Source organism: Photinus pyralis, unplaced genomic scaffold (assembly GCF_008802855.1).
Source record: "Photinus pyralis isolate 1611_PpyrPB1 unplaced genomic scaffold, Ppyr1.3 Ppyr1.4_unclustered_Scaffold3195, whole genome shotgun sequence".
Classification (NCBI taxonomy): Eukaryota; Metazoa; Arthropoda; class Insecta; order Coleoptera; family Lampyridae; genus Photinus; species Photinus pyralis.
In genome coordinates, this window is record NW_022171348.1 from 36,563 (window position 1) to 50,000 (window position 13,438).

Below are 13,438 nucleotides of genomic sequence, written 5' to 3' on the forward strand. Positions count from 1 at the left end.
ACATGGCCGTATTAGTGAGGGACTTAAGTCGTAAATGATGAGATCCTCCAACCTAAAATTAAAGTGTTCGAGCCTTTTTCAAACATTTGTTGGTTCGCTGGGAAACAGCTCGGTTTAGATTTCAATGTTTAACTCCAGCATACTCGTAATTACTTGAAGTTTCGATCGGCCTGTCAATAATTTCAAGCCGTTATAACCGATTTTGGTTATTTACTGATTTCCAGTTTTAAATTTCCTTTGATTACTTTGTGTTTAATAGTGAAGTGAATATATCAAACTCAAGCACTACAGAAGTGCAGCAACCTCGTAATAGACAGGTATTTTACAAATTTTATAAATAATTCGGTAATTCGTTGGATGGTTGATGTAGCGAAATCAATTAATTGACGATGAAAAAATCATCTTGACCGATGCGGTTCACTTGCATTTAATGAGTTCAGACATTCCGCATGTACCTAATCCATGAGAAACAAAAGCATCCATCTTGGTCGATCTTAGCTGGTGGTTCAATATTTCGCCGAGTTAAGTGCCTACATCGACTGGTATTACGACTTCACTGTACTGAAACGCGAGTGAAATCAAGAACAAACAATTGACTTCAAAGTTTCATAGAATGATTGGCAGCCTGGCAGATCCGTCAGCTTGACACATTAAAAGATCAAAGGTATGCCCAATCATTTCACAGTTTCAGGTGAAACTCCGTAACTCCGAGACCGATATCTAACCAACATGAAGAAGGTGCTACATGACACCCCATTTTGCGCTTGCAACTTGCAAGGTATAGTCCGTCTCAATTATGGCACTCGCAAATACAGTCGATGTGCATCAATCTGAAGTTATCTTTGACGAAAATCTATTTAATATTACTACAATTTCGTGAGTAAATGTTTGTAGTAATCGTTGCTGTTTACAATAAACAGCTAAGCTAAGCTAAACTCAGAAGATAAACCAATGTTGTACGAAACCGAATACGAAATTTTATAGTAACGTTAATTCCCTAGAAACGTCGATCATTGCATTATAACCAAGATAGAATCAGAAATAAGCGCTAATTGATATATCATCTAATAAATATTATATAATGGTGTAATTGTAGCTGCAAAGTTGGACATTTATAATGAATATATTAGATGTTCCCGTAGGCTTATAAAGAGTGCCATTACGTTCCCTAACGAAATAGGGCGTTTGCGGTTATAAATTGTTGCTGTGTGATTTATTAGGCAAGAACCGGAACAGTGTTTGAGATAACGTTTTAAAATTGAATATTTTGCCTTGTAGAAACGAATGGAATAAGATATGCATGAAATCTGTTCTCCGGTTGCAATCCCTTAAACATTCTTCCCGTAATGGTTGTCGCTAATTTATACAGATGAAGCGCGATATGAAGAGTTAACCATATTACAAAATGAATGGAATTAAAAATCGTGGTCATTAAACGAGGCACTTCTCTAAAATATTCGTGTATTCAAGTTGTACATCATAATCTGTCTGTTAAAATGTTATATTTCTTTAATTTCTACTACCTCCTTGTTGTTGCACACTGTAATAGTAATAATAACACGTATTTTATCGATCACTTTCGGTATCAAACGTGCTTGATAACTCCCAAAATAAAGCACTCTTTTACTTCAAAATTGAAAATGAATTTCTGATTATGATATTAAATATTAATTTATCAACGTAAAGCGACTCTTATCAATTATTGTCTTATCCAAACCCATTAACTTTTAACATGTGTGTATTTTATACAAAAATAATACGTAACAAATAAACTCTAATGATAAAACTTTGTTTAAGAAGAAAGAGATTTTTATCACTTAATTCTTGTATCAATTTAAATAAAAGCAATAACTTATTCGCATATTTAATAATGGTCAGAAAAATTTCAATCAGAAGTAGTATACCACGATATTAATCGTGTTTAAAATCCTGTGTCGCTATACTATACAGAGCCCCTAAGTTTCAAATGATTACTGCCCGATTGATCTTGCGTCAACTATATGTTAGCATTGTTTGGTAACACGAACATTCTCGCTAGGGATATTTGTTATCGAGGTTGATACGTGATGCGTTGCCATATAGGGAAGGCTGCTGACCTATTCGGTAGTCGCCACTACCAACACTTGGGAGGTAAAAACCACTTTCGAAGTCTTGTCGAATCCAGCTTTATTTGTATCAGCAAGGTATTCATGTTTGTTGGTCAAAAGAGAATCACCGGCGCTGGTGTTTTCTTGCACTACGTTATTATAGTCTAAGAGCTGGTTACGGGAAAAAATGACTTATCGCTACATGGCTGATTTTTATGTAAAGTATCCTGATACATAGTCACGTAGAAAAAGTCATATCTGCCAGCGAGATTCCGTGACTTAAGGTTGGGAGGGGCGGTCAAATGTGTAAAATGTTAATAGAACTGCCGATTTTCTGACTATATTTACCTCTGCCGCCTTTATTTTATATCCTAACCTCCCTAATCCGCCCTTGCATCTATCGGCGGAGATAGTGCGGGGCTCTCACCCACTAAACCCCTTCTCCCTACTCCATAAATACCAGTGTCCGCCTCTGGGCATCGCTGTGCATTCTTCCAAAGGTGACCTTTCCTCAGCAACTGTTTATCTATCTTCTGCCACCGTTTTCCCTCGCTTCTTTCTCCCTGGTTGCTACCACTTTTTCAATGTATCTGTTTATCTTCTCCAACTTCTCCGGGCTTTCTAGCATTGTCGCGACCAGGTTCGCCTCCTCTACCAACTCTCCTATTACTATCGCCAGTCTCCGGCGAGCCGCCTCCCACCTCGGACACGAAAACTGCGTGGCCTTCTCTATCTCTCTGCCCGCAGTCTCTACAGTCCTCTGTTTCCCTTTTCTTGATTTTGAATAAGTATACTCCGACTTCTCCGTGCCCAATTAGGAGCTTGGTCACCCAATAGTTTATTTCTCCGTGGTTTCTTTTGATCCATGGTTTTACATCTTTTATAAAGGTACGGGTCCATGAGGTTCGAGTTTCCCACTCGCCTTGCGAAATATGAATTGTTTCGTCTCTGGTTCTCCCCACGGCCCTTTCTTCTACCAACAGTCTCAGCGGCGGGGTGCTCGCAACTACAAACAGGTCTTTTGTGGGCGCGGTACGGTAAGCAGCCGCGATCCCTAAAGCCATTTTCCGTTGTAGCTTGTCCAAGCCTTCGCGCACTTTGCGTGTCTTTATCGCACTTGCCCCCCACACTTCACTCCCGTATAGCACTACATTGTTCACTGCCGCCGCGAGTACCCTTCTTCTGCCCTCACTTGGGCCACCACAGTTCCAAAAAGGCTTCTTATTTGTGTTGCCGTGCGGGTGGATTTTTCGATGGTTTTTTCGGCATGAGCTATATAGTTGAGGCTTCTATCCAGCCTCATCCCGAGGATATCTATGTGACGTGCTAGGGGTACCTCCGTCCCATCAACCTCAATCGTGGTTGGGGGAAGCCTTCTTCTTCCTGCCATAAGCACCGCCTGTGTTTTGGCCCCCACCAGTTCCAGGCCATGATCCTCCATCCATTTTTTAATATCTCTTATAGTCCGGCTCGTCGTTTCCGCCGCTACTTCGAGGCTCCTGTTAGTCACCACCACGGTTAAGTCGTCGGCGTAAGCTACCAATTCCACCCCTCTGGGGACCTACATCTCTAGCACCACGTCGTAAGCCACATTCCACAATAGGGGCCCCAACACTGAGCCCTGCGGCACTCCTCCATTGATTTGGAACGTATACGTCGCTCCCGATGGTAATCTCGCCTCTGCCGTTCTTGCGGTGAGGTAGCTGTTTATCAGCCTTCTGTATCTTCCTGTTACCCCTTTCCGTTCTAGGGCTTCTATGTGTTCTTGTACGGGTACCATGTTAAAGGCATTTGGGCGGGATTCCGCCCGGCCCTGGTGCTTTTCTATACTTTACTCTTCTTGCAGCGGCTATGACCTCCTCTGGAGTTATTGGTCTTACGTCTACTGGTTTGTTTGATGTTCTTTTCCAGTTTTGGATTTCATGTATCAGGAAAGGGTCCGCAATGATACCATTTTATAGCTTTGGGCGGGATTCCGTCCGGCCCTGGTGCTTTTCTATACTTTACTCTTCTTGCAGCGACTATGACTTCTTCTGGAGTTATTGGTCTTACGTCTACTGGTTTGGTTGATGTTCTTTTCCAGTTTTGGATTTCATGTGTCGGGAAAAGGTCCGCAATGATACCCTCGAGCTGGTCGTCTTCTACCCTCGTATTTTGGCGCATCCTCGGCCTTCCGGTGGCTATTTGATATGCCTTACCCCAAATGTTATTGTCGAGTTCTCCTATGAGGGTCTTCCATGCGCCGGTCTTCGCTTTTTGGATAGCTTTTTTAGGGCTTTCTTTCTTGACTTGTACAGCTCCCTGAGGTTAATCCCGTCTGCCTGTATTCTGTGATTTTTATGGTTGTTCCTCGCCATTGCCCTTCTGGCAACTACACAGGCCTTCCTGGCGTCACAGATTTCGCCGTTCCATCGGTAGACCGCTTGTCGTCCAGGTCGCGTTGGAATTTCTTATTGAAGTATTTATGGCATAGTATGGATATTTCTTTCATTAATGTTTTCGGGGTTCCTCCCTGTGTGATCCGTAGGGGGTTTTTCTTGCACGCTTTAAGAAACTTCGCCCACGTGCTTTCCGATATTTCCCAACGTATTGTGTTTTTATTCTCCACTTTTGGGGGAGCCAGTGTCGATACACAGAACTCGATGGTGCGGTGATCACTTAGGTTCTCCTCGTCAGTTACCGTCCAAGCACTTATGCGGCCAGCAATTTCGCCAGTTGCCATCGTCACATCAATAAACGAGCTCCCGTTCGCGTTCTCGATGGTAGATGTCGTGCCGCTTAGGCCGTTTCCCTCCACCCACTCCTCCAAGCAGGTTCCCCTACGGTCGGTGGTGGGCGAGCCAAAGATCTGGGATTTCGCATTGAAGTCCCCTGCGATTATTATTCTCTTTTTGGATTTGTGGGCTCTCATGTGTTCTTCCAGCTTGTTCAGGAAATCTTCAAATTCTTCAAAGATCTTGTTTGGCGATACGTAGCAGGAATACATAACTGCAAGCGACACATCGACGAGCACAAAACCGTCTCCACCCTCGCACTTTAGCACTCTACGGTTATTTACCTTAATGCATGTGTCACGGTTTTTATCACGGTAGTAGTTCACATCACGAGTTCTTTTTTTGTTCGGTTCTTGTCCTAGTATAATGTCGACGCCTCTTTCTCTTACGATTGCTCCTAGGGCATCGTGCGCGACATAACAGCGATTTAAGTTCAACTGCACCACTTTCACTATGTCGCCATGTTTATTGTCACTTTGAGCACTCGTCGCTTCCTGGAGGGTGACCCTGATCCGATCAGGGTCCACTACTGGTTCGTGTGTTGCCGCGGAGCTCCTTATTTTCCCTGTCTTCCCTCCTTTCCTTTTCCTCATCGACTGCCTGTCGATAGATTTGTATCGTTTTTACAGTCCTTCGCGACGCGATGCGCGTCGCCGCATCTCAGACATTTCTGGGTTCTCTCTTCTTTCTCCCTACAGTCTGCGGTTCTGTGCCCAAACCTTTGGCACCGGAAGCACCTGTCGGGCATGATGCACTCGACCACCCTGCACCTTGCCCATTCCACTTGTATTCTGCCTTTTTTCACTAGGATCGTAGCTTCCTTCACCGAGAGGAAAACTCTTGCCAGCCTGCTTGCTCCCCTGGTCTGCCGAATTTGGACTGCCGAGTTCATATCCTCGGTTCTCTCTTGTCCCAGTACCTCGCCCAAGGCGTCTCTGAGATCTCGTTCCGTGTTGTATTCATTTAGATCGTTGATCAGAATCGCCTTCTTGTCTAACGCTTGGATTTGTAAGAAAGGGAGAGGGGTGTCGGCCGGACACACCTTCATGATTTCGTCCCTTAGAGACGCGCCTGCTCCGGATTTGTTGGCTGTTATTACGAGTTTAACAGCCACATCTTTCCTCTTATACAAATTTAACCCTTTTACCTCCTTTTTGGACTTTTATGGACTTTTGTACTTTTCGAATCAGGGCATTATTGCCCTCTTCCCCATTAGCACATTTGATAACAACCATCTCTCGGACCAGTCGATTATATTCGGTTTTTGCCTTACCGCTCGGCCTCCGGTCGCCGGGGATATGCGTTTCTATCTGGGCCTTACTGTTGGAAAATAGGTACGCAATGCATTTGGCCACGGTTTCCCTATTATCGGGGTTTAATATCACGATCGCCAGCTTTTTCCGCTCGTCCCGTTCAATCTGCTCCTGCAGGTCTCCGAATGCTTCGTAGATCCTTCTGTCGTCGTCTTCATCTTCCTCCCCTGTTGTTAGCTTGTAGATGTACCTATCTACCTTCTGCTGCATCTTTGGGGTATAAAGCGTGTTGATACAAAGGGTAGCGCAACCTTTGTCATACTCTTGGGGGCTACTTTCCGCTAATACCGGATACCGCTCGCGAACTGTCGCAGACCCCTTCCCCTCGAGGGTCCTATCTCGACCCACGTAGAAGGCCAGATCCCAGTCTGCTCCTTTCTGGTATGGATTCGAGTTAGTGTGACCTTCCCGAAGAGCCCGTTCTGTCCATAACTTATCCTTAATCGTCATAAAAGTTTTGTACGATTTTGGCTGGCTAGCTACGTCTTCCAGCTCCATTTCGCCTAGAGTTTCGGATGATCCCTCAGGTGTCGTTTGGGTACATCTGTTTACGGTTTCGACCCTCAGTTCTTCATCGCTTATCGGCGTAGTCTGGCTACCCGCCGTACATGTGCTCGTACCGCACTGGACATCGGCATCTAACATTAGTTTTTCGTCGTCTTTTTCCCATTTATTTTCTTGCAGCCACTCCATCGCGGATTGCATCCTTAGATGAGCGACGTTTCTTGCCAATTTTTTAATAAAGTTTTTAATCTCAACCTTGGTGCTGTTGATTACTTCCCCTTCCAAGAGCTTGGCAGTTTTGGAGACTTCATCGATACTTTCGATTAGCTCTTGCACCACCATGTTCGGCTTGCCCTGGTTGTCTTTATCACTTTTCCTCGACTCCTTGGCCTTGACCGTATAGTAGTCAAAAGCCTTTCTTTTCTTTTCAGCGCCTCCTAGCGAGTCGCATCTGTTTAGGTTGCTGGTAAAGTTTAGCCTACTCCTGGGCGGTGAGACTTTGAGAGGCACTGGGGTCGTGCTCGTACCGCTTTTGTTCCAGTAGCTTGGAGGTGGGGGGCTGAAGACCTCATCCTCTTGCATGTTCTCGTCTTCGGAGCGCTCAGAGCGTCCCTGATTCTCCATCTTCGCGCACTCTACCCCTTCACGCCACGTGTGAGGGTAACCAGCCACAGGAGCGCGTTAAGGGGTGCCGCACCCCCGCGGTGTTTTGGTGTCCCCCGACGCGGCGCAGCCGGGGGAATCGGACGCCACCAAAAACAGGCCTCTCAGACCACCCGTTTGGTCCCTACGGACCTATCAATTCTTATCACCACGGACACTCGTTGTTTACGTTAAGTTGTTTATTTATGCGTAATTGTATGTAAAAAGGGGCGCGTTACAAAACGCACCCACCCCTCGACCCTACTGTCTAAAGACGCAGAAAATCACTCCGAATCGAATGACACTTTCGCAACCGAATCGCGCCACCGATGCCGCCCCGGCGGCCCTATCAGTGCTTATCACTCAAACACTGATTGACTCGCCACTCCGAGACGCCTGCACCGATAAGGATGACCCGGTGCGGGTTCGAATCGTCTCTTAAGGGACTACCTTACAGCACTAAGTCCTACCTTATCAGTAGATCCCTTCCGGTAGATCCGCTCCACGTGCCCTTGCACTAGTTAAATTTCACTTAAAAATCGATAACTTTAATGTTTGTTATCGGGTCGGCACAGACGCCGAATAATCGGCTTTTTTAACGCGCACACTACGCACCCACTTACGAAATTTTTTTAAAACTCTAACTCGCACTTCCGATTTATAACACGGCAGCTCGAAAGAAACACGTCCGAACTCAACGGCGCTCCCAACCTAACCTCAACATAACCTAACCTAACGTAACCTAACCTAACGTAACCTAACCCTAACCTAACCTAACCTAACCTAACCTAACCTAACCTAACCTAACCTAACCTAACGTAACCTAACCTAACCTAACCTTTTTTATTTTTTTTTTAATGCACACCCCCGCCTGAGTCTACGGCGGAGGTAGTGTGGGCCCTGCCCCCACTAAACCACTTCCCCATTTGCGGAAGCTCACCGCCATCAGGTATCGCTTGGGCATTCGTCTGATGGCGGGTCTTACGTCTTACTTATCCTCTTAGCTTCGCATACCTTCTCGCTCCCTAGTGTTTACAATGTTATGGCAGTAGGCCTGTATTATGTCCCATTTTACTTCCTCTTCACACATCAGCTTAATAGTATTTTGTGGCGTGACCGGCTCTCCAACCTCCCGTTGTAGGCGCTCTCTTTCCGCGTGCCATCGTGGGCATTCATAGAATGCATGTGCTTTGTCGTCCTGTAGCCCGCAGTCGACGCATTCGTTGGATGTTCTTTTCCCAATTTTTGCCAGATACTCCCCATTTTCGCCGTGGCCCAGGAGGAATTGGCACAGAGTGTAGTTCACTTCGCCATGACTGCGACCCAGCCACGTTCTGAGGTCTGGGATCAGTGTCTTGGTCCACGACGTTCTACTGTCCCACCTAAGTTGCCACTGCAGACATCGCTCTTCTTTCCCCCACTTCCCTACTCGTGAGCTCACTAGAATATCACTTGGCGGGATCCCTGCGACTACTAGCACATCCTCAAGAGGTGCCGTGCGATATGCGCTTACGCATTTGATTGCCAGTAGCCTAAGTACCTTGTTTATCCACTCCCTAGCACATCGCCACTCGAGCGCCCCATACCACACCTCACAGGAGTACAATAAGATTGATATGACCGCACTGGAAAGCACTTTCCTTTTGCTAGCCCTCGCTCCTCCGCTATTTGGCATGATTCTTTCCAGCGCCGTGTAACTTTTAAGGGCTTTGCTCACTGCATGTCTCACGTGTTCCAGGTATGTCCCGTTTTTGTCTATTATTACCCCCAGGATCTTGATCGTTCTCTCCGCCTTGATCGCTTCGCCTAGTATTTTTAGGGTAACCTCTCCCAACCTTCTCCGTCCGGTCAGGAGGGCTACCTTTGTCTTTTCGGGTACTATTCGCAGGTTCCTCTCCCCCATCCATCTGTTGATCTTCTCTACCGTGACTTCCAATTTGCTAGTGGCTATTTCTAGTGCTCTGTCCTCTACTATTATTGTGATGTCGTCGGCGAAGCCCACCACCGTCACCCCATTTGGCACATCTAATCGTAGGACGCCGTCATAGGCCACATTCCACAGGGTGGGCCCCAGGACTCCTCCCTGTGGGACACCCGCCTCCGGGCTGAATGTATATATTCCTCCTTCCGGTTTTTGTGCCTCTATTGTCCGACTCACTAGGTAGCTGCTTATGACTCTCCGTAGGTAGCTCGGGACCCCCATCTCTCCTAATGCCCTTATGATTGTCCTATGTGGTAGCGAATTAAAGGCGTTCTTGACGTCTATGGACGCCATCAGACATACTTTTCTGGTCCGGTGCGTGCCCCTTACTGCTTCCATCCTTATGTTATCGAGCGTCGCAAGCGCATTCCACGTGGAGCGCCCTTTTCGGAATCCGTACTGTCTGTCGGATATTTTGGTGGATATATGCTCTTCTAACCTCGCCTTCACTATCTTTTCTAGGATTTTGCCCGCGAAGTCTAGCAGACATATGGGCCTCAGCGCTCCATTTGCCTTTGGTATCAATACGAGTCGGCAGCGTTTCCATGTTTCTGGGTATATCCCCTCTCTTAAACACTTGGTAGCTAGGTTTGCCCATATGTATGGCTTACTAAGCGCCACATGTTTAACTATTGTTGCTGGGATCATGTCCGGCCCTGGCGCCTTATTCCTGGGTAATTGTCTCGCGGCAGCTAGTACCTCTTCTGCTGTGACTTCCTCCGCCTCTTGTTCTCCTGTTTCTATTATTGTTTCCTGGTCGGGAGGGTCGTGCTTCGGGAAAAGCTCGCTAATGATATTGAGGAGTGTTTCGTCGCATGCGACCGGTGATGTCTTCTTTCTGGCCAGTTTTTTTGTTACTATCTTATACGCATCTCCCCATATGTTCCTATCCAACTCGTCGCACAGCGTCTGCCAACATCTCCTTTTACTGGTGTTAATAAGTTTTTTCAAATGTACGCGAAGTTCCTTAAGGGAAGTGACTATCTCTTCAGACGGCCTTCGTGCCCTTCTGGCCCTGGTAACTGCTCTCCTGGTTGCAACACATTGTCGCCTGGTGTCCGCAATTTCCTGGTTCCACCAGTACGCAGATCGGCTCTTGCACACCCTCTTTGGCAAAGTTACTTCGCAAATTCTATGCAGTGCTTCTCCGAGCTGTGCAGCGCTGGTGAAGCGCTTCGGTAGGGAACTCACCTCCCTCTCGAGTATCACCATGTCCACTTTATGGGGGTTCCATCCTGCCTGGGTTGCCTGCGTCTTCTTTTCAGGTTTCTTTGCCTCTAGTTTCCAGGTCACATACCGGTGGTCGCTCAGCGTCTCGTCTTCACTCACTAGCCAGCTCGTCAAGTTATCCAATATATTTCTCGACGCTATTGTTAGGTCTAAGTACGAGGTCTGGGGTCCCCTTACGAATGTGGGCACGTCGCCTCGGTTTGCGATGCCCATATCGTTTTTTGCGATCCACTCTAGCAGTGTCTCTCCCCTCCTTGTCGCTTTGGCCGATCCCCAAGCAGGTGAGGCGGCATTGAAGTCTCCTGCCAGTATCGTTTTCCGCATGCCTGGTATCCGCATCGCCCTCTCTATTTCGCCCAGGCTGTCTATGAATTGGTCCATGGGGTTGTTTGGCGGCAAGTACACACTGAAGACCTGTATTCCCCGCGCCACGATCCACGCGTACCCATCACCCGCTCCCGAGTACTCGACCGGAATGTCTTTGTTTAATATCGCGATGCCTGCTTTGCCGTTTGTATCTATGATGTTCACACGATTCGAACCCGCTTTCCCCATTTCCGACAGTATCAGAATGTCTATTTTCGCGGAGTATGCTGTATACATGGCGAGGTCGAAGGCTTCCTTTCTGTTATTTAAGTTGATCTGTAGTACATGGAGCGTAGACATGCTTAACTTTATCAGATTAATAAAATAAAGTGAGAGATAACAAACACAAAATGGAAGAAGAAACCAGTTGACGATAAAATAATATAAGCAAAGTATATATAACACGCACAAATTAAAAACTTGTAGATAAAACTCACAGATTAAAACGTCTCTAAGGTGGTAGAACAATAAGACAATTGTAGGTATCACAGGTCTCAGAATTCGTTATCACAGTTACATCACATTCACCAGTCTACTGGGTTTTCTACCTCTCTCCGCGGCCCTTATTGCCGCTTTATATTCGGGGCAGGCCATCGTCCACGGGGCGTGCCCTTCCTTGTCGCAGACTAGGCACCTCTTGTTGTTCTTGCATTTATCTTTAAAATGTCCCTCGTCCCCGCAGTTGAGGCATCTGTTCTTCGCCACGCGATCACAGCATTTTTCGTCTTTCGGGTGGACACCCCAGCACGTTAGACACTTGTTAACCTCTATTCTTTTTCTAATGTGACATCTAGTGATTCCCACCCATATTTTATCTACTCTGTCCATTTTTGGTTCCAATTTTTTAGGGACCATTACCGTTGCCGACCTCTGACCATTTTCCGCCGTCCTCAATTCAGATATCTCGATGGGGTCCGTCATTTCTTCCCCAAGAAGTTTTAACACTGCCTCCCCCACCTCCTCCTTGGTTGTAATTTCATCTATGTCCCTTATATAGTAGGCTGTCACATTTTGGTTCTCTCTCACCTTGCATTGTGCTCCCTCACCGAGCTCTTGCAATAGTTTTTCTTGGAATGTTTTGGCGATTCCTTTCTCCTTATTTAAGATTATTTTGAGTTGACCGTCTTTTGTTTTGTGAGTGGCTTTCAGCAAAACCTCCTCCTTGCCTTCTAATGCCTTCTTGGCCCCTTTCAATAGATCTGCATATGTTTTCTGGTCGTTTCTGACTATAAATGCCACCGAGTCGTCGGCTTTCCTCCCCCCCTTGTTCTCCTTTATTTTGTTATTCCCGTCTATGCAATAATTTATCGTTCTCCTATAGCATACACATTCCGCGATCTTAGCTACTAGCTTCCTGGCTTGCGCGGTGGTAAATATCTTGACTCTATTCTGCTTGGCTGTGAGTATTCTTTTTGCCGCTTTTTCCATACATTCGTATATCCCTTTGGCCATCTCTTCCTCATTCTTACACTCTAGTGCCGCCAGGAAGAGGAAAGTATCTTTCTCGTCCTTTTCGTCCGAGTCCCCCTCTTCCAGAATGGCCACCGACTTCCTGAAGGTCGTCGTGCCCCCCTTGAACGTCTGTACCTTGCTTATCGCCGTCTTAAATTCGGGATGTCTGCCGCTCATCTGCTCTCGGACCTTGTCGTCGGCTCCCGTCCCATACAGCACCATCTCGTTCTCGATCCAATTCCTACTGTCCTTTAATTCACCTCTGGCCGTACCTTCTGGCCACTCTCGCTGCACCACGTCCCACACTTTCTGGAAGCTTCCACAACCCTCAATGCTCTCCTGGATGAAGTTACGCGCAATATCCTCGGCCGCAATTACCTCCTTACACCGTCTGCATACCGTCTCCTGGGTTTTTTGACCCCCGGCTTCTGTTACTTTGTTGACTTTGCCTATATTGGACGCTTGTTTTATAAATGTTGTTACTTCTTCTGTCGCCAATTGCGACACGGCGCTGTATAGCTCGGCGGATAGTTCTTTTATTTCCTTCGTGGTATTTTTTGTGATTAAGCTCTCCAGTTTTTCAGTTTTCTTGTTAACTTTTTCTATTAGCTGTATGATTTTGTCGTTCATCGCTCGAATGTTAATCCGCTTAGGGTCGGGCATAGCGATGTCTCCCCCTAGTTTCTTGCGCTTGGGTGTACCTTTTTCTTTTTCTTTATCTATCGACCGGCCCTCCTCCTCACTCCAGCTCAGCATCATCTCCATAATCCTCGGTGACTTGGGGGTTGATTCCCCTCTCACCCTCTCATCACTAGTTTCTTCTCTAGGAGAAGCCCTTGACGTTTGCGTTACAAATACCTCCATTTTAATTCTTAAAAGGACGCGTACACCTATTCTAAACTTAATAATCGCACTCCTAGCACGCGCGCGCTTAGGGGTGCGTCCACCCCCCCGAGTGGGGTGTCTCCGGACGCGGCTCGACTAGGGGATCCCAACGCAACCGGAAAAACCCTAATCCGACACACCGTTCGGGCGCTATGGCCCTATCAGCCTTTATCAGTTCGAACACTCTTGTTTACGTATTACGGC

General features: G+C 46.7%; 1 protein-coding gene across 1 annotated transcript; it reads right to left on the reverse strand.

Annotated features, from left to right (window-relative positions):
- Positions 1-2,668: 2,668 nt before the first annotated feature.
- LOC116181993 lies at positions 2,669-3,151 on the reverse strand. The gene has a single exon (XM_031502453.1). The coding sequence runs from the start codon at positions 3,149-3,151 to the stop codon at positions 2,669-2,671; it is 483 nt and encodes a 160-aa protein (XP_031358313.1).
- Positions 3,152-13,438: the final 10,287 nt, after the last annotated feature.